This window comes from Auxenochlorella protothecoides (assembly GCF_000733215.1).
Source record: "Auxenochlorella protothecoides strain 0710 unplaced genomic scaffold scaffold85, whole genome shotgun sequence".
NCBI lineage: Eukaryota > Viridiplantae > Chlorophyta > Trebouxiophyceae > Chlorellales > Chlorellaceae > Auxenochlorella > Auxenochlorella protothecoides.
Genome location: NW_011934254.1, coordinates 252,876 through 271,928, shown reverse-complemented (window position 1 = coordinate 271,928; position 19,053 = coordinate 252,876). Strand labels below are relative to the sequence as shown.

The window sequence follows — 19,053 nt, the reverse complement described above, 5'->3', positions numbered from 1 at the left end:
CCGCCGTGGAGGCCGCCCTCCGCGCCGCGGCGGCCGCATTCCTGGACGGGGACTCGGGGGCGGGGGGGAGCGGCCGCGGGGCGCAGCCCGCGGCGCCCTGGCGCTACGACCCCGGTGCCGCGCGCCTGGAGGCCGGGGGCGGCGCGGTGCGCGACGCCATCGCCCGGCTGGCGCCGGCGGCGGGCCGGCCCACGCCCGCCCTGCCGGAGGCCATGGCCGGCGCAGCGGCGCTGCAGCGCCTGGTGCACGACGCCGTGCTTTCCACGGCGCTGGCGCGGCCGCGCGCCCTGTTTGCCGGCCTGCCGGCGGCGAGGGAGTACGTGGCGGGGGACGGCGCGGCCGCCATGCCCTCCTTCTCGGCCATCCCCCTGCCCGCCATCACGGCAGGCATGTGAAGCTGGCTGGGCGGGCGGTTTGGTTGATTTTTTGGAGCCGGGATCAGGGCTTACACCTGTTGCATTGCATGCCGAGCAGGGGGTCAGAGGCTGAGCGCCCTGCGCTGAGCGGGCAGGGGACTGCTGGTAGGTGGCGGAGCGACACGGCTCTGTCCCTCACCGCTGTTGGGCGCTGCAGCAGTCTTCGCTGTCGCCCCAGTGCCCTTGATCCACCATCACCTCCCCGTCTCACCCTGCAGCCGGGGAGTACCTGCTGCTCCTGCCGCAGCTCCTGGAGGCGGTGCTCCTGCGCGACGAGGAAAGCGCGGGCGCGGAGGACGCGCTGGCCAGCGTGAACGAGTGGACCTCGCGCGTCGCCACGGCCTCGGCCCAGGAGCTGACCCAGCGCCTGCGCCAGCTGCCGCGCCTGACGCGCGGCGGGGCGGGCCAGCTGGCGGCCGACCTGGAGTACTTTTGCAACGTGCTGAGCACGCTGGGCATGGAGGCGCCGGACGCGCTGGCGGGCTGGGCGGCGGGCGCGGCGGTGCAGGGGGAGGAGCCGGGCGAGGCGGCGGGCGACGCACGCGCTGCGTTTGGGGAGCTGCTGGCGGCCGCGGAGGGGAAGGAGGGGCGGGATGCGGTGCGTGCTGTCGCCGCGCTGAGGGGCATCCAGCTGTGAGCGGCGGCTTGGAGTTTGTGCCTCTTGACGAGCCACGACCACCGCCTGCGGCACGCTAGCTCGGCTGCCATGTACGCCTGGGAATGTCTTCCCCAAGTAACATTCAAGTGACAGGACGAGTCTTGTAAAAGATAATCTTCGCACCCAGAGCACAGGAGCGAGCTGTATTTCCAGACCAGAGGGAGGAGATGCTCAAGGCTGACTGCAAATAACATGTTGGCGGCAGGCAAACTGCACGCCACATGCCCAGTCGGTCTACTGCTTCCGCGTGAATCGGTTGGGCACAAACTGGAACGGTCCATCCTCCAGGGGCCAGCCGGTGTGGCGCCCGGGCGGCGCCACCGTGTTGGTCGCGGGGATGGCCTGCAGGACCCCCTCTGGACCATGCAAGGTGCCACAGATGGCGCAATCCTGCACATGGAGAATGTGGGAGGATGGGTGCTCAGACATGCCAGCTCCAGTGGCGCAGCCCACATGGTCGGCCTGGCAGGGCAATGGAAACACTGAGATTCGCGACTCGAGCGCCCATTGCAGCTGCCCTGCCCACGGGAGACTCCCAGCACCCTCCCTGCTGGGTGCTCCGCCCCCCATGCCGTCACCCGCCCCACCTCTGCGACAAGCTCGGCGCCCTCCTCGAACACCATGACGGCATGCGAAGGGCCCCCCTCCAGCCTCACGCCGCTCAGCTGGGCTCGCGCCTGGTCCCAGAGCCACACGCCCCCCACGTTCTCTTGCACCGCCCCGCCGACCAGGGTTGCAGAGGCGCGGTCGCTCAGGTCGACGCCTGGGCCCTTGCAGCCTGTCACCACGGTCTGCGAGCACGTGAGGAGAGCGCTGTCCATGGCCACGAGGCCCTCCTCCTCGCACTTCTGGACGATGCAGCTGGTGGGGTGAGAGTTGGGAGCGGAAACTCTCAGTGAATTCAAGGGAACAATGGGACATTAGGCTTGTTCCGACGTGCTCAACAAAGACCGTGCTTGGCGCAAGCAGACACCAAAGCGATGGCTCAGGAAAGCATGCAATGGTAGATTCAAGCTTGGCAAGGGGACGAGCTGCACCGGGGCAGATCGGAGCTGCACACGCGGGATCAATCAATGGCTGTCCCTCTTGAACTGCAGGAAGCACAGCGGGCTAGGGGCAGCACCCTCCCCACCCTCCCCCCCCCAGACTCACTCTGTGAGGTCGCACTTGGCGCTCTCCAGGAGCTTGACCCCCGCCTCCCCGCATTTCTCGATGGTGCACCGGAGCAGGCGCGGCGCGGCGCTGTCGAACGCCCTCACCCCGGATTTCCTGGCCGTCAGCTCGCAGTCCACAAACAGGGGGGCGGCGCCCCGGCAGACATTCACCGCATCGTCCCCTGAGCACTTGACCATGCAGCCCAGGATCAGGGGGCCCCCACCCCCCGCCGGCCCAGAGACGCAGAGTGTCTCCTTGAACCCGGTCTGATCCAGGGTCAGGTTGTGCAGTACCACTCCCCCCCTACGTTTGAGAGAGGTTGGGGGTCTGGCAGTGTCAAGGGCAGATCGAATCATGGAGTGGCCCCAGCTTCGAGCTGTGTGACTGCAGCGCAAGCTGTCCACCCTGACCCAGACGCGTATGGAGCCCATCTCACCGGCCGAGGCGGAAGGTGGGGCTGTTGGCCCGCTGGTCGATGACGGCGTCGCCCAGCCGCCCTTGACCCTGGATGAGCAGCCGCTTGGAGACAGTCACAGCCTCCCTGCTTGGCAGTGTGTGGCACCATGCTCATGAATGGGGCAGGAGACTGGTTTCACACCCCAGCGGGTCAGTGGGTGATTTGGTGGGCTTGCAGGCTGATCGTTTGGCAATCTTGCGCTGCGCATACTGAGGGGCTGTCCCCCTGCTTCCCCACACACACCCTGCTAGCTCCAGGACACCATCTGCAGGACTCACCCCATGCCATTGTGGACCCCGGCCAGCAGGACGATGATGTCGCCGTCTTCGGCGGCTGCCACGGCCTCTTTGAGGCTCCGGAAGGAGGTGCGGCGTGGCCCTGATGGCGCCCTCCACTCTGCCAGGTCTTGACTCGCGCCGGTGATCTTCAAGGCCAGCCCACTTGCCTCCGCGGGGACCAGCGCGCCGCCAGACCTGGCTTTGGCCTCGAGGCTCGCCGACTCGATGCCAGCGGCCGGCGGTTGGAGACAAGCCCCTGTTCCTGCGGGCAGGTACTTGACCACCTCACCAGGCTCGGTGGCCTCCGGCCCATCCAAATGCGGATCGTGGGGTGCTGGGCCCCCGAGCCAGGCTTCGTCCCCGGCGCTACGCACCTGGTGGAGGGGTCACAGGAAGGGGCGGTGAGGCAGAGATGAGGGAAGCTCAATGAGGGGAGCCCAGCCACACCACCCCTAGGAGTCCACTGACCTCCAGCCGGGCTCCACCAAAGCCAGCGAGGCTGCCGGCCACAAAGGCTGAGACCGCAACTTCATCCTGCAGGGCCTGGAAGCTGGGCACATCGGCCGGCCCCGCCAGCTGGGTGCCGCGTCGCGCCGCCGCTGCGGCAGCCGCCCACTGCCCCAGCGCCTGCCGTGCCCGGGCCAGCCGGAACAGAGGTTTGTGCCAGTCGGGGCGCAGTTGATGCGCGCGCTCGCATGCGGCGGCCGCCTTGGCGGCGGCTCCCAGCCGCAGGTGGGCGGCCGCCATGTTGCAGTGCAGGACGGCCGTGTCCCGCGGAGAAGCGGAGGGCTCGGCCAAGCCCAGCGCATAGTGGCGCAGCGCTGCAGCACAGTCCCCCGCCGCGAGCGCGGCGTTGCCCGCGGCCCTGTGCGCGTCTGAGGGCCGGTGACCCCAGTGCGCACAGGGAGGGTCGGGTGCGTGCCTGTGGCTGCCCGCATCCCAGTGCAGAGTCCCCTCGACCTCTTCCTCCTCGGCCTGGGTGCTGGGCCGCAGCATCGAGGGGCCAGGGGTCGTGCAGGACTCAAGCTCGTCGTCGCTGCTGTCGGAGACCTCCGTCTCACGAACGACCGGGCTGCTAGGCTTCGATACCATAATGACGCCGTCTCTTTCCTTTCAGCAGACGTACTTCTAAAGGAGAAGGATACGCACTGAGGAAGTGGATTGTTCTGACTACTTTTGGTCAAAGTTGGCCTCGACCATGGACGTGCTGCAAGTCAACGAGGGCAGGCACCTGATGCCAAGTAGCATCCAACATGACGAGCTGGATAATTCATGCCAGAGGCTGTGACAAGATCGTGCCAGCTGTTGTCTTGGTGCCGAGGGTTTCAATTCTCTCTCGCCTGCCACTTCCGAGTCCGGGCGCGCTTCAGGCCGCACCAGGGCAGGCATCCCGGAATTGTGGTTCAGGCAGGAAGCTCAACCCTCCTACTCCGACAACGAACTTGAGCATGCACAGGCTTTGAACACCACCGTCGAATCGCCACATTGTAAATTCCTTCAGCAGTGGAGCTTCGTCCACCACGCCATCCCCTGGAGGCGAGCGGGCTGGGATGGCGAATATGCCTGCACAGGAGTCCCTTATTATGTACCCCTTGAGTACATATACATTTGGTCAGAAGGCCGCAGTGGTGGAGAAGCATGGCTCAGTCCCCGTCCGTATGGAGCGCCTCAAGGAAAAGTACGAGTCCTGCCAGATGTTTTTATCACTTGCAATGAGTTGCCCGATGTAGCTCATATATGGCTGATGCTTTATCAAATGGTACCTGCACTGGATCTGTTGTCGATGACAGGCGTGTCACGCTGGGCAGCACCTGTCCCTCACCGACTGCTGGGCCGACCTCCCCATGCCCAATGCAGGTATGCCCTGGAGGGCATCCGGCGCTCTGTGGATGCGGTGCTCCTAGTGCATGCCCACAACCACCCGCACATCCTCCTCCTCCAGCTGGGATCCACCTTCTTCAAGCTGCCGGGTGGCCGACTCAGACCCGGAGAAGATGGTGTGTGAACCAAGCCGGGGAGGAGTTCTTGGGGCGGGGCGAAGGTGCACGGGATGTCCTGGCATGCTCCTGACGGCCCATGTCTTGTGGACGGAGTTTTATCAATGTGGGAAAATTGCCTTTGCAGGGCTTGGCTTACCGCCGGCACATTCTTGCTGCATGGCGGACCCCTCACAGGGTCCCTCCCGCCTGTGCTCTCCCTCTCCCAGAGGCCACTGGGCTGATGAGGAAGCTGAACAAGGCACTCGCTCCCGAGAAGGATAGCATGAAGCCAGATTGGCGACTAGGGGACCTGCTTGCAACTTTCTATAGGTGGGTGTAGACCATGCAGCAATAGTCGTTGGACCTGATCAGTTTGTACTGTGTGGGACTACTGGCCTGACGATGGGGGCCACCCACCCAGACTGCCTGCCAGGTGGCAGCCGTATGCTGAAAGCATGCTTGCATTTGATGTGCTTGCCTTCAGTCTTGCCTTCATGCCCAGGCAGAGATCTCTGGAGAAGCCCTGCCCTGCCATCAGTATCATTGCTCTGCACACTTAATACCCCCAAACCACTCCACGATTCCAGGCCCAACTTTGAGAACTTCCTCTACCCCTACTGCCCGCCACACATCGAGCGGCCCAAGGAGGTTAGGAGCCTGTACCTCGTCCATCTTCCGGAAAAATGCTTCTTCTCCGTAAGTCCACCTTGTGGACCTTTGACCATGAGGTTCGAGCCCTCCGTGTCGTTCTGAGATATTTGGCAGCGTCGGACCCTGCAAACCGACGTCAGGGAGTGGGTCCGTCACACCAGTATCTTGCTCTCGCTCTCACATCCTGCCCTGTCTCCACTGGTCGCACAGGTCCCTCAAAACCAGAAACTCCTGGCCGTGCCGCTGTTCGAGATCTACGATCACATGTCACGGTATGGCCCCCTCATCTCCGCGGTGCCGCAGCTGCTGTCCCGCTATGCGCTGCGCCTGATACGGCCAGACGGCGGGGTAGCGGCGGCCCCCGGCGCAGTCACCACACAGCCCCCCCGTGCAGCTCCGGAGGCGGCAAACGGTGGCCCAACAAGGGGCACAGACAACGGGAGCGTTGATGCATCAGGGCCTCTGGGGAATGGAGAGGCCCAGGCGGGGGGTAGGGTGCCTCAGGAGCAGCCACCAGCCCCGCCCTCTGAATTCATGGTGGATTTTGATGATTGATCGAGGGCTGTTATAGCTAAATATAGCTAAAATGAGCTTGAGAATTCAGGATAGTGTACACCCGGGGGAGTTGGAGCATGGTTATTGAGCAGTCCAGGGGAACACTGCAGTCATGTTGCCACTTTATGCGCAGAATCAATGGCATGAGTCCACTAATCAGACTGGTTCATAATTCATTCACACAATGAGTCTGTGCAACCTTCGGGGAGCCACGTGGGCATGGGGGCCATCGTCCGTCAAAAGAAAGCACGGAATACCCTTTACCCCCATTACAGGGCTTGCGCCGGTTGCTAGCAGCTTCTTCCCGCGAAAGGGATATCGCTGGCGTAGGTGGTTGCCTCAAATGGCGAACCGAGGGGTTGGGGGTAGGAGGAAAGGAAGGGGAAGCAGGGGGTCCACCAAAAGCTGTGGGGCGAGGTGCATTCTCAAAAAACACTTAGTCAGCATGAGCATGTTGGCTGCTCCGTTGACATCGCGGTTGACAACATGGACTCTGCAGCCCTTGTTGACACAGCGCTTGGTGTCCCACACGTCCACCAGCTTCTCCTCACCGTTGCGCACCCGCACGTACTGGTGGGCATGCAGGGTGGCGTGACAGGCGCAACACAGCTTTGATGACCTGTGCTCGTCAACCACCACCACCCTGCACACCCGCCGCAGGCGCCGCATGAAGCGTATCCAGGGCCCCGGCGGGGCCCCCCGCATGATGCCCCCCCGGTCCTGGGCCGACCAGTTGCCCACGCCCACGACAGTGGTCATGCCAGGGGGGGGGCGGAACTGCTCCGCTAGCCGGTTGATGGCCCGCTCCCTGCCAACGTAGGCTTGATGCCGCAGCTTCCGGAACGGCTTCCCGTGCATGTGCCAGGCCAGGTCCCGTCGCAGGTTAGGGAGGATCCACGCGACCCGCGACAGGAGCACCTCTGTGCTCGCTGTCTTGTGGGTTGGGCACCTGTGGGAAAGGGGTTTGGAGAAAGGGGGGGGTGAACATGCGGCCCTCGCCGTGTAGGAAGTCATCCGCGCGCTCCGTAGAAATGGTTGCCTGCGTCACGGGCTTATTGTAGTAGGTGCCGTGGACTGTGGCCGTGACGCAACTACTATGTCGGCCATGGTGAAGGGGCCCTCTGGGGGTATGGGTAGCGGGGGCACACAGCGCATTCTTTCCAACTGATTGAAGTTTTTAGATGTGAATGAACAGTCTGAGGGGGGTCCGGCGATCTGTCGTCGGCGTTTTGCAGGGCGGGAGAAGACGAAGCAGGGGGGCCACCAAATGCAGTGGGACGAAGTGCATTCGCAAAAAAGCAATTTGTCAGCATCAGCATGTTGACCACCCCGTTGACGTCGCGGTTGACAACATGGACTCTGTAGCCCTTGTTGACACACCGCTTGGTGTCCCACACGTCCACCAGCTTCTCCTCACCGTTGCGCACCCGCACGTACTGGTGGGCATGCAGGGTGGCGTGACAGGCGCAACACAGCTTTGATGACCTGTGCTCGTCAACCACCACCACCCTGCACACCCGCCGCAGGCGCCGCATGAAGCGTATCCAGGGCCCCGGCGGGGCCCCCCGCATGATGCCCCCCCGGTCCTGGGCCGACCAGTTGCCCACGCCCACGACAGTGGTCATGCCAGGGGGGGGGCGGAACTGCTCCGCTAGCCGGTTGATGGCCCGCTCCCTGCCAACGTAGGCTTGATGCCGCAGCTTCCGGAACGGCTTCCCGTGCATGTGCCAGGCCAGGTCCCGTCGCAGGTTAGGGAGGATCCACGCGACCCGCGACAGGAGCACCTCTGTGCTCGCTGTCTTGTGGGTTGGGCACCTGTGGGAAAGGGGTTTGGAGAAAGGGGGGGGTGAACATGCGGCCCTCGCCGTGTAGGAAGTCATCCGCGCGCTCCGTAGAAATGGTTGCCTGCGTCACGGGCTTATTGTAGTAGGTGCCGTGGACTGTGGCCGTGACGCAACTACTATGTCGGCCATGGTGAAGGGGCCCTCTGGGGGTATGGGTAGCGGGGGCACACAGCGCATTCTTTCCAACTGATTGAAGTTTTTAGATGTGAATGAACAGTCTGAGGGGGGTCCGGCGATCTGTCGTCGGCGTTTTGCACATTTAAATCGCGCGCGATCTGGGACTCCTGGAGCGTGCCGAACTTTATTGGCCCACGTGCGCATCGAGAGGATCATGAGGCAATCATCGGGAAGCTGTGAGGAAGTGCAGACAAGCATGAGATTGGGTGTCCGTTGAACAGCCGTGGATCTGATTCTACGCACCTGTCTTCCCCCCATCTTTTGCAGCATCGCACCGAACATCACCAAAACACACGCCAGGATGTCGGTCGAGCCACCACCCCGCCCCGCGAACTACTCCTACTCCCGCGAGGAGCGCTACGAGAAGTCTGTCGGAGGTGGGTACCGTGCCCGTGGCACCCTTTCTCGTGGCCGGGTATGAGGCCAGAGGGGCCCTCCTGGGTGATCGGGGGGACATGGAGCCGATGTCCTTTGCCGGTACTGGGAATGGGCCTCCACCCTCGTCCCCATCCGACACTGGCCGCATCTTCTGCGCATCCCCTCCGATCTCACCGCCTCTCTCATGCCTTCCTCCACCATCGCTGCAGGAGGCACCAGCGACCACGAGAAGTATGCTGCCGGATTCGCCGCCGTTGCCATCGCCAGCGCTGGTGCGTGGTGGGAATGGGTGGGGTTGGGCCCGGATGCCGCCATGTGCGTGCGGGGTTGGCGGGAGATCGCCTGCGGGCTGGAAGGGGTGGGTACGCCCGACATACAGTATATAAGGCTTTGGATTGATGACTTTCCGCAAGCATTCGAGCTTTGTTGCCCTGCAAGAGCATCAATCTGCTCACCCTGTTCTGCTGCAGCGTATTCCTGCTCTCAGGCGTTCTTCCTCTTTGCCACCCCCCTCCATCAACCCACCCTCCTCCACCAACCCACCCTCCTCCAACAGCCCTGGCCGTCCCCCTGGTGGTCCAGCCCCAGTCCACCGCCGAGTTCCTGCTGGGCGCAGCCGCGCTGCCCACCAACATCGAGCAGGACCGCCTGCTGGGCCTGTTCGCCGGGGGCCTGCTGAGCGCCACCGCCGCGGCCTGGGCGCTCAAGGGCGACGCCGAGCGCCACGAGCTGGACCTGAACACCAGTGAGAACCTGCAGCTGGGCCTGATCGGGTTCGCCGCCTCCAACCTGGCCGCGAACCTGGCGCACGTCAATGACCTCACCCCCAACGGTCTGGCCGCGGGCGCGGCCACCGCCGCCATCTCGCTGGCCGTCCCCGCCGCGCGCCTGCTGGTCTCCGGCTCCGGCCGCCGCAAGGTCGGGGACAGGATCAAGGGCGCCTTCGACTCCCTGGGCCGCGTCTTCGACCTGTCCAAGGGTGGCTTCAAGCTCACTTCCGCCCTGTACGCCCTGCTGGTCCCCGCCACCGTGGTGGCCGGCACCGCCTTCACCGCCTCGCCCGCCGCCTCGCTGGAGGGCACCCTGGGCTACGTGCTCAAGGGCGCCGACTCCGTGTACCTGTGGCGCCAGATCGGCGGCGCCCTGCTGACCATCTCCCCCGCCATCCTGCTGACCCTGAAGGAGAAGGCCGACAACGACGAGCTGGGCGAGACCCAGCCCCGCATCCTGAACGCCGGCGTCCTGCTGGCTGGCGTGGTGCAGCTGGCCGCGCTGGGCCCTCTGGCCGCGGACGGCGGCGGCGGCCGCTACCTGCCCCTGCTCCTCGCCAATGCCGTGGCCACCACCGCCGCGGGGCTGGCCGGCCTGACCAGCTCCAACACCGCCAAGAAGCTGTGAAGGGACCCTCGCCCCTTATCAGCCCTCGAGGCAGAACACATGATTGGTGACCGGGCTTTGACAGACCATGGTGCTTGATGCGAATGTCCCATGTAAAGGTATGCCAACGCACTTGTTACAAGGGCAAGAGAGACGGTGTTCCTGAGGTGCAGCATCTGAGAAGCCGGTACATCGCACCGATTTGCAGGAATCTGCATGTCTGTGCCGGCTGGAGCCAGCGCGATGGGAGTCCAAGGCGCGAGATCGTTCATCACGTCTTTCCCACCACACCAGCGGGCGCCCACCAAGTCCTGTGTTTGCCTCGATTCCAAATCAATCCATACAGCATGGTGCATGCAAGGGAGAGCACCGATCTGGGTGGCGGTGCTCCTGGCCTGCTGCGCTGCCCGACCACCGACGAGAACGGGTATCGCTTCGTCAAGCTTGACAATGGCCTTCAAGTACTACTTGTGCACGACCCCAAGACGGACAAGGCCGCCGTGGCATGCGATGTGAGGAGACCTCGCCATTGAGGAAGAGTGTTCCAGCCATGGCCCAGCATGAGGGCACCCATTGTTGACCAGGCTGAACCAAATACCTCCCTCCTGCATAGGTCCGGGTGGGGAGCCTATCAGACCCGGATGATCTGCCTGGACTTGCGCACTTCCTGGAGCACATGCTCTTCTACAGCAGCGAGAAGTACCCAGTGGAGGACGAGTACAGGTATGTTTGCGTTTTGTGTGGAGCTGTGTAGTGTTCGCAAGCCCAGGTGAGGTGCTGGGTGGGGTGCATGGATCCCCTAGTCACCTGCCTGTCTCCCTCAATGAAGTCTTGCTCAATCAATCCAACTTACAGCAAGTTCATATCCAAGCATGGAGGCCAGACCAACGCCTTCACAGCGAGCGAGTCAACGAACTATCACTTTGATGTTAACTGGGACGCCCTGGCACCAGCACTGGACAGGCATGGGGGTGGAGTGAGCGGAGCTCTCTTCTTGCCACAAGCCCTTTCCGCTATTTAGACAACTCCCAGGCCACAATTACCATACACAAGCCATTTCCATCCTCCACCTCAGGTTTGCGCAGTTCTTCATCTGCCCTCTCATCAGCAGGGATGGAGTCGATCGGGAGGCGCATGCTGTGGACTCAGAGTGAGCGAGAAAGGGGATAGCGGAGCGGGTTGATTCGCTGGCTACACATGCGCCGGGAATGAGCACAGCAGAGGCTTCATTGTCCGGCAGTTTCTATATGTTGGTGGGAACCTGTGTCCCAATTCAAGGCCAATGCCTGGATCCAAGATACGACTGCTTGAGTGTGCACAAGGCAAGCAGCGCCACCTATGTGTCACTCAGGTACCACTCATCTGATCCCCCTGTCAGGCATGGGAAGAATCTGAACTCTGATGCCTGGAAGGCACTGCAGCTGTGGAAGCACACCGCCAACCCAGACCATCCGTTCAGGTAGGAGGGACGAGGTTGTTCACTCTCTGTCTGCCAGTGCTCTGCATGTCTTTTGCAATGCCCTTTGAACAGATTGACCTTGCTGCTGTTGTGCTGGCACGAGGCCGGGTCCTGGGCGTGCTTGAGACCAGAGACACGGGCCTTGCATATCTCTGATCATCTGCAGAAACTACCCTTGCCATCCTTTCCCCCCGTCCTCACCTGCAAGCAGCCGATTCGCCACTGGGAACCTCGAGACGCTGCTGGACGGGCCAGCTCGGAAGAATGTTGAGGTTCATACAAGGTGAGGGGAGAGGATGGGCAGGGATGAGGGATCATGTCTGCGTGCTCATGCCGGATGATCAAGCCCATCGTACATGGTCTCTTCCCTGATGAGAGGCCTGCGTGTCCAGAGCATCAGCAGGAACAAAGGCACCACCCCCATCTCACAGGCTCAAAGAGTTTTATGAGAAGCACTACTGCTCCCAGCTCATGCGGGCGGTCATCATCGGGCGCGAGTCTCTGGACGACCTGCAGGCCCTCGCCAGCTCCGCCTTCGGCCCCGTGCCCTGCCGCGGGCTTCGGGCCCCCAGCTTCTCGCCGGAGGCCACCCCTCGTGCGGGCCTGCTGATGAAGGCTGTCCCGGAGAGGAGCGGCCACACCCTGGAGCTGCAGTGGCGTGTGGAGCCGGAGCTGAAGCACTACGACGCTGCCCCCTGCCAATACTTTTCGCACCTGCTGGGGTGGGTATCGCGCGGCGGTCCGGGCTGGGAGGGGGGCCGCAGGCGGGGCTGTGACTGGCCGGCTCCCTGCGCACTCTGACATGTGGGAGGGTGCGTCCAAGAATGTGCATGCAGCCCTTTTCCAACACCCCGGTGCCGCACCCCCCGACCTTGGGCCTCGCTCCCTCGGCTGCACAGGGATGAGGGGGAGGGGTCCCTGTTTGCGCTGCTCAAAGCTCGCGGCTGGGCGACAGACTTGTGTGCCGGCGAGAGCGGCACCTCCTTCTCGGCGGCCTCCATCTTCATGGTGCGGATCGGGCTGACCGATGCCGGGCAGGAGCATGTGCCGGAGGTGACCAGTCTGGTCTTCAGGCAAGCAGGCGGGGGGAATGGAGGGAATAGCCGAGGCATTTGCTGGCATGCCACTGGCAAGAGCATGATTGTTGGGCAGGCGGGAAGAAACCGGATCAGGGTGATACTGCACCCAATTTTACAACTATTCATGGATGATAGGCTATGCACTGAGCTGCGTGGCAGGCACACTTACAGCGCGATAAGCCGGCATACGCTTCCCCACCCCTCCTCTGCCTGTGCAATCTGCAGCTACCTCGGCATGCTGAGGCAGCCGGGAGGAATCTCGCACCAGGTCTGGGAGGATGCCAGAGCCCTCGCGCAGGTGTTAGGCGCGGGTTCTTCACAATTGAATTGATTCAGGACCTCCTTACTACATTGCAGTCCCCTCAGATAAGCATTTTACCCAGGCCTCCAGTGTCCCTTCCCATGTCAGTATCAACAACCCCCAACCCCCCCTTGGCGTTCCCTGGTCCCTGCGCAGCTGAGATTTGACTTTGCGGAGAAGATGGCCCCTTCCTCGTACGCCACCACTCTGGCCGGTGCCATGCAGGTGCTCTTGGGGAGGATGTCGTGTGCTAAGGAGTGCTGAAACTGTTGACTGGCTCCTCTATGGCTTGTGGGATCCGCATGGAGCATGCATGGGTTGTGCCTCACAGGCAACCCTGTTCACGCATACCTCCATCCATCACCTCCCTGCCAATTGCCACCCGACACAAAGGTGTACGGAAGGCATGACCTCCTGCTGGCGATACACCATGTGCCTCAGCGATACGACCCTGAGCTTCTGGACACTGTGCTGAGCACGCTTTGCCCCAGCGAGGCTCGAGTTCTCTGGGCATCCAGCTCCTTCCAGGTGGGTACAGCTGGCTGTACAGCTCATGATGTGCTGTTTCTATGCTGCTTAGGATGTTGATCAGGTCAGACTTGAAACCCTCTGCACCCATTTTTGCATTAGGCTCACCACCCGCATCATCACCTCCTACCCGACAGGTCCCCACCGACTGTCCCCTGAAGGAGCCCTGGTATGGGACGGCACACAGTGCAGGCCCGCTGCCAGCCGAGTGGCTGACTCACTGGGAGGCCGCGTGGAGGGGTGAGGGGGCCGCCCTAGGTGACAAGGATGGCCATAGATTCTGTGGGATGCACCTGCCGCCCCCTAACCCATACATCCCTTCCCGCTTCGATCTCATCAAGGTGGGCAGGGGGGATGGTGGAGGTGGCTTCACTGTCACTGTGTGAGCCTGTCTGCATCCTGTTCCTGAAGGGCACTGCAGCTTCACCTTTTTCAACACTGCTCTCCAGCCTCAGTGCACAATGTTGACAGGCTCCCCATCTGAACCATGCCCATCCCAGGAATCCAGCTCCAGCCCTGCCAAGATCCATGCCACGCCGCTGTATACCCTGTGGCACCGACCGGAGACAGGTTTCAAAGTGCCCAAGACTGCCATCTACCTCCACTTGAGAATGCCTGGTGGGTAGGAGGCTGCCGAGGATCTTGTGGAATTGGCGGGGGCTCGTCCGGCCACACTGAAAGGGAAAGCAAGGAAGCGGGTGCAAAGGGAGCCTGGTCCTTGCTGTCAACATGATGAGATTGACGCTCATGCCCTAGGCTGGGCATGGCTGAGTGCTGCACCTACCCTCTGCACATATGCTCCCCCCCCTCAAACACACCCAGAGGCCTATCTGACACCTAGAGCGGCTGTCTCCACTCAGCTCATCTCCCGGCTCCTCACCGACAAGCTGTCCGAGGTGGGTGCCTGCTTTTTGGCTGGAGACCCTTGCCATGTCGCTCAGCCCTCTCTGCATTTTCGCGTCCCACCACCCTTCCACACATGATGCCCCAAGGTGGCGTACCCGGCTGAGCTGGCAGGGCTCCACTACGGCGTCCGGGCCACCACATCTGGCATGCTCCTGTCCTTCTGGGGCCACAGCCACACCCTGCCGCGCCTGGTCCAGGTCGGCTTGCGTGATTGTTGGACCTGAATAATGAGATGAGGGAGTGCCAGAGAGATCTCGCTCTGGAGTCGTGGCCGCACTGTTCCTGGAGGGGGACCAGACTCGTACTGCCTTCGCGCATGACAGCACTCCCCGTGACCTAGGATCTGCTGTGTACAGTATTGAATAGGGAAGAGAGTTGCTGCCCCCTGTGATGTCCTCGGCTCTTACAAGCTCTTCCCCCACCCCGACTGGCCCCCTGGTCCTAACAGACGGTGCTGGACAGCCTCCTGGAGTTCGAGGTGCTGCCGGACAGATTTGAGCTGGCCAAGGAGCACCAGGCCAAGGACTATGCCAACATGAGGTGGGTGGGGGTCACTGGAAGAGTGGTGTTAAGATGGTCTGTGAGCAATGCCGAGTGGTCTATCGTGGCCCAGGCACGATCTGCAGGGGCACTGGCCTTTTCATGCGCAGGACCTACTCCTTACCCACCCCGACCCAGCCCACATGAGCGCCACACCTCCCCTCCCCCTTTTGACCCCAGGCATGAGCAGCCGTACCAGCACGGCCTCTATCTGCTGAGCGTGGGGCTGGAGGCTCGGCGCTGGCACGTGCGCGACTACGAGGCGGTGCTGCCTGGCGTGATGGGGGACTCGCTCCGCGCTTTCCAGACGGCCATGCTGGGCACGGTGCGCATCGATGCCCTGATCGCCGGGAATGTGCCGGCCGCCGACGCGCGGGCGCTGCTGCAGGCGCTGGAGGCGCGGCTGCTGGCAGGGTACGAGGGGGGGGTGGGATGTTGAGGCTGTCAGTTGCTGGGTGGCACCCCTCGCCCTGCTCTGTGACCACCGAGAGGGCTCCCGTGGGCCGGCTCCGCTGCCCTCTGATTCCTTGCTTTGCGCCTGGCATGACAACCACCCTCCCACGCACACATCGGCACCGCAGGCGCTGCTCCCCTCTCCCGGCCTCGCAGCGTACCGAGGCGCGCGTCGTGGCGCTGCCCTCGCCCATGCGCGCCGTGCACGCTGTGCCGGGACCCAACCCGGCCAATGACAACTCCGCCGTCGTCGTCGCCTTCCAGGTGCGCGGGGAGCGGTAGCCATGCCGGTGGTGCGCCCAACAGGCATGCCTCAGAGGTCGTATGTGCTGGGTGCACGCTGGCTCCTCCTTCAGGGGCCTCAGCGCTCCCTGGCGACCAGGAATTTCATGCAGTTCCCGCTCCCCACCCCCAGGCTGGGCGCGACGACGTCAGGCGGAATGCGCTGGTCGACCTGGTCGGCCACCTGGGGAAGAGGGAAGCCTTCCACACCCTGCGCACCGTGGAGCAGCTCGGGTGGGCGGGGCGTGGCTGGGCCCTGGGTGGACCAGCTGCCGGGCGGCTTCCAGACCTGAGAGTCCACAGGAGCACCGGGAAGTGCGCCGACTGCCAGGCAGGCCTTGTGCATGCCGGCCCAGCACCGCCCGGCATGCAACCATGCCACCCACCCCCTGCCCAAACCCACCCCGCGTCAGGTACATCACCCACCTGTCGGCATTCTGGACGCTGACCGTGAGCAACATCCTCGTTCTCATCCAGTCCTCGGCCCATTCGGCTCGGTACCTGCAGTCTCGCATAGACGCATTCCTCCCAAAGGTACCCGGAAGTGGCATGTTGTGGGCCAAGAAGGGCGATCCGCTGCAGCAGGCATGCTGCAGGCGGTGGTGTGGCCCAAGGCCACACGGGCAGGCACTGGAGGGAGGCTGGGGCCTTGAGGGCGCCCCGGTTTCACAGTGCAGTGTCAGGCATTCCGCCTACGTGCACCGCTGAGCATCCTCCCCCATCGTCCGCTGCTCCAGTTGGCGGACTCGCTGCGTGGTATGCCCGCCGAGGAGTATGCCGCGCATGTGGAGGAGCTGGCCAAAGCCAAGCTGGAGAAACCTAAACGATTGAGGGATGCCGTCAACACCGACTGGTCCGAGATCGACGACGGCACCTTGAGGTGGGTGATCCTTGTGGCGTACCGGCGACGTGTGTTCACGAGTCTGGGAGGGGCTCTGGGGAAAAGGACCTCCCCCGTGCATCGCAGCTCATCCCTGACACACCCCTGAGACCACGCAAACGGTCCTGGCACCTCTTTTCTCACGCTGATGCATCGCCAATTCTGCACATGCTGCACCATTTTGCCTCCAGAACCTGCCTGCTTGAGCCTCCGGGGCGTACTGATTGCCGCCTTGGATCGCTGCATCGCTATGCAAGGACTGCCCTGGTGCTGTGCCAGCATCAGGAGCCTGTGTCAACCAGCCAGCTGCACCCTGCATCATGCAGATTTCCGCGAAAGGAGCTGGAGGCAGCTGCCGTGCGGAGCATCACACAAGAGGAGCTCGTCGCTTTCTTCGAGGCAAGGGAGAGCAGAGGTTACCTCAGGGTACTGTCCTTTTGGCTCTTGGTAGGCCCAGACTCCATTCTGGTGTATGGCCGTCAGCTGTGTCGTGAGCTCACACAGCAATCTCGGGTGGTAATCATTCAACAGCCCTGCACCCCTGTCAATCACACCCACTCTGCAGGACACCGTGGTGAATCCGAGGACCCGGCGCTCCTACTCCGTACTGGTGGAAGGCAATGTAAAGGAGCCAGCCCCCGAGGCAGCAGGGAGCAAAGCTTCAGCAGCCCCGCCGACAGCGGATGAAGTTTTAGTATCTGATCAGTACTCCTTCAAAAGAGGCCAGGCACTGTATGCCTCCTTCCTGTAACCCAGAACCCTCTGTTTACCCAGGATGTTTTCCTGCGTATGCTTGTAATTCGGACACTACCTGGCTCTTCCTGTCCATGACCGGGGTGGCCGACCTACCTCCAGGACCTAGGACGGTCCGACGATGCTACCATGTGCGCGAAGCGATGGCGAAGCTTCTCACACACGGTAAACTCTGCACTTATACCCCTTGGGACGCATGTCGATAAAAGACCCAATCTTTACCATCTTCGCCACCAATTTGCCCTAAATTTTCTTCCTTTACCTTTTCACTAATCAACAGCAATGGCTCGCGGAGGTGCAGGCAGTCTCGTCAGTGGTCTGAAGACCATCCTGGTAAGAACGGATGCCAGGGCAGGGGTCGGTCGGCAGTGGCGCATTGCCTCATATCCATGCCCGGGACTCATTGCATCGTCCCTACTTTCTCACAGCTGTCTCCAGTGACGCTGGTGAAGCAGATCTGCCATGGCATTGAGCAGTGTTTCTGCCGCCGGGCGTAGGCGGGTGGCCCAGCCGAGATACCTGCGACGTGCGACTTTCATGAGATGAAGGCAACAGCCGCGCCAGCGATACACTGCAGTCTGGAACATTTGTCCAGCTGTATCTTGGCTTGGCAGCGTCGACTGACATTTTTCGCTGGGTGACCTTTTCGAAAGCCGCCCATTGTCCCCTTCTCAAACTCACCACATTTTTCAGGACCATTCCACTCTGACCACCTTCATGATCCTCCCGCCCAATGAGTAAGCCTCTACCACCCTTCACAGCATTTGCTGCGCCCCTCGCATGATTGTAAAAGGCTTCAGAGTGTCAAAGCGCAGGATTTACTCTGGGCCGGAGTTTGTGCTTGGGCATGCTGAGCCCTTCCGGTGCCCCAAGAGCAAGATGAGGTGTAGTGCTGAGCGCTGTATGAAACAGATGTCAGTGCGTATGTATACCAGCATGTGCAGTCTGTCGATCAGGTGTTATCCTCAAGGCTGCATTGCACAGCTGCAGAGTGACCCTTCCTGGCCAGGATCTTTCCAGCCTGGATCAACCATACACCTCAACGATGTCAACCACCTCCAGTGCCCTGGGGGGCTGCACTGTGCCACCCTGGTGAGCAATGACACTGGAGGTCCATCCCATCACAGTCCTTGAGACAGAGGTTTCGTCCGAGACAAAGGCACAACAGGAGCTGGGAGGGTTGGAATGCCGTGACCTGGCATGACGTGCAGTACTGGAGAGTAAAATCGCCGGCGAAGCAAGGGTCAAACAAAAATGGAAAAGGGGGGCAATTCTCGGGCGGCATGGCAGATGTGCTACGCCCGTCGTGTGTGGCGCAAGTCTCCGGAACCAACGCAGTGCCGCTGCTCGAGCCTCGAAGCTCACAGCCGCACAAAAGTCACTGGCTCCCGAGCGTCGCCCAGACGCTGCGCCATGTCCACCAAGCGATTGACCCTGTGTGTGTAAGTGGGGGGGGGGGGGGGGGGACGCATGGGCACATGAGTGGATGTGACTGGCAGGTGCAGGCAGCATGGAAGGCCAGACGCGCCGTTTGCACCTTGCTTCCTCCCGACGATTGCCCCACCTGTAAGGCACATCCTCTAGCTGCAATTTCTCCGCTAGCAACCGAGCATTCATCTCGAAGGCTCCGGCAGGCAAGTCTTGGAGAAACCTGGCAGGGGCGGGGGTGGAGGGGTGAAGGTTGCGCGACATAGCTTCCTACAGCTCTCAGTATTTGTGCACTCGGACCTTGCCAGCACTTCTCCCTGCACAAGAACCTGCACAGTGGACCACCCCTCGGGAACCTTTCTAGACCAGCCTATTGCACTTCCAGCCCTCAACCTGACCCCTGAGAAACGCACCAGGGGTGGTGTATGATGGCTGAAAGCTCACAACGGCAGCTTGGCTCTGGGACGAGCATCAGGGAGAGGAGGTGCATCACCCCCGAGCTCACCTGCAGCGGAAGGG

The 19,053-nt window shown here is 62.4% G+C and overlaps 6 protein-coding genes across 6 annotated transcripts in view; 4 read left to right on the top strand and 2 right to left on the bottom strand.

Annotated features, from left to right (window-relative positions):
- Positions 1-1,053, top strand: part of F751_6277 (Conserved oligomeric Golgi complex subunit 7) — a gene marked incomplete at both ends in the record, with an annotated part of 6,343 nt that extends 5,290 nt beyond the window's left edge. The window contains one exon of the mRNA XM_011400720.1: positions 635-1,053. Within this exon, the coding sequence (XP_011399022.1) occupies positions 635-1,053 (419 nt within the window). The remainder of the gene's footprint in view (positions 1-634) is intronic.
- A 255-nt stretch (positions 1,054-1,308) lies between these two features.
- On the bottom strand, positions 1,309-4,056 carry F751_6276 (hypothetical protein; the record flags this gene model as incomplete). Its single annotated transcript, XM_011400719.1, has 6 exons — positions 1,309-1,464; positions 1,662-1,935; positions 2,227-2,532; positions 2,666-2,770; positions 2,965-3,338; positions 3,433-4,056. The coding sequence occupies 6 exons, from the start codon at positions 4,054-4,056 to the stop codon at positions 1,309-1,311; spliced, it is 1,839 nt and encodes a 612-aa protein (XP_011399021.1).
- A 491-nt stretch (positions 4,057-4,547) lies between these two features.
- On the top strand, positions 4,548-6,149 carry F751_6275 (Cleavage and polyadenylation specificity factor subunit 5; the record flags this gene model as incomplete). The annotated part of the gene is made up of 5 exons (XM_011400718.1): positions 4,548-4,642; positions 4,822-4,934; positions 5,171-5,273; positions 5,531-5,591; positions 5,805-6,149. 5 exons carry the CDS (start codon positions 4,548-4,550, stop codon positions 6,147-6,149), a joined length of 717 nt encoding a protein of 238 aa, XP_011399020.1.
- Positions 6,150-6,488: 339 nt separating this feature from the next.
- On the bottom strand, positions 6,489-8,170 carry F751_6274 (hypothetical protein; the record flags this gene model as incomplete). Its single annotated transcript, XM_011400717.1, has 4 exons — positions 6,489-6,719; positions 6,891-7,098; positions 7,746-7,964; positions 8,103-8,170. The coding sequence occupies 4 exons, from the start codon at positions 8,168-8,170 to the stop codon at positions 6,489-6,491; spliced, it is 726 nt and encodes a 241-aa protein (XP_011399019.1).
- Positions 8,171-8,471: 301 nt separating this feature from the next.
- F751_6273 (hypothetical protein) lies at positions 8,472-9,946 on the top strand (the record flags this gene model as incomplete). Its single annotated transcript, XM_011400716.1, has 3 exons — positions 8,472-8,547; positions 8,758-8,820; positions 9,105-9,946. 3 exons carry the CDS (start codon positions 8,472-8,474, stop codon positions 9,944-9,946), a joined length of 981 nt encoding a protein of 326 aa, XP_011399018.1.
- Positions 9,947-10,272: 326 nt separating this feature from the next.
- Positions 10,273-17,104, top strand: F751_6272 (Zinc-metallopeptidase, peroxisomal; the record flags this gene model as incomplete). The annotated part of the gene is made up of 21 exons (XM_011400715.1): positions 10,273-10,437; positions 10,539-10,648; positions 11,001-11,075; positions 11,304-11,384; positions 11,596-11,667; positions 11,816-12,106; positions 12,284-12,437; positions 12,921-12,989; positions 13,158-13,292; positions 13,430-13,633; positions 13,793-13,910; positions 14,115-14,188; positions 14,285-14,395; positions 14,647-14,738; positions 14,919-15,152; positions 15,320-15,455; positions 15,607-15,707; positions 15,887-16,007; positions 16,211-16,353; positions 16,680-16,800; positions 16,919-17,104. The coding sequence occupies 21 exons, from the start codon at positions 10,273-10,275 to the stop codon at positions 17,102-17,104; spliced, it is 2,793 nt and encodes a 930-aa protein (XP_011399017.1).
- Positions 17,105-19,053: the final 1,949 nt, after the last annotated feature.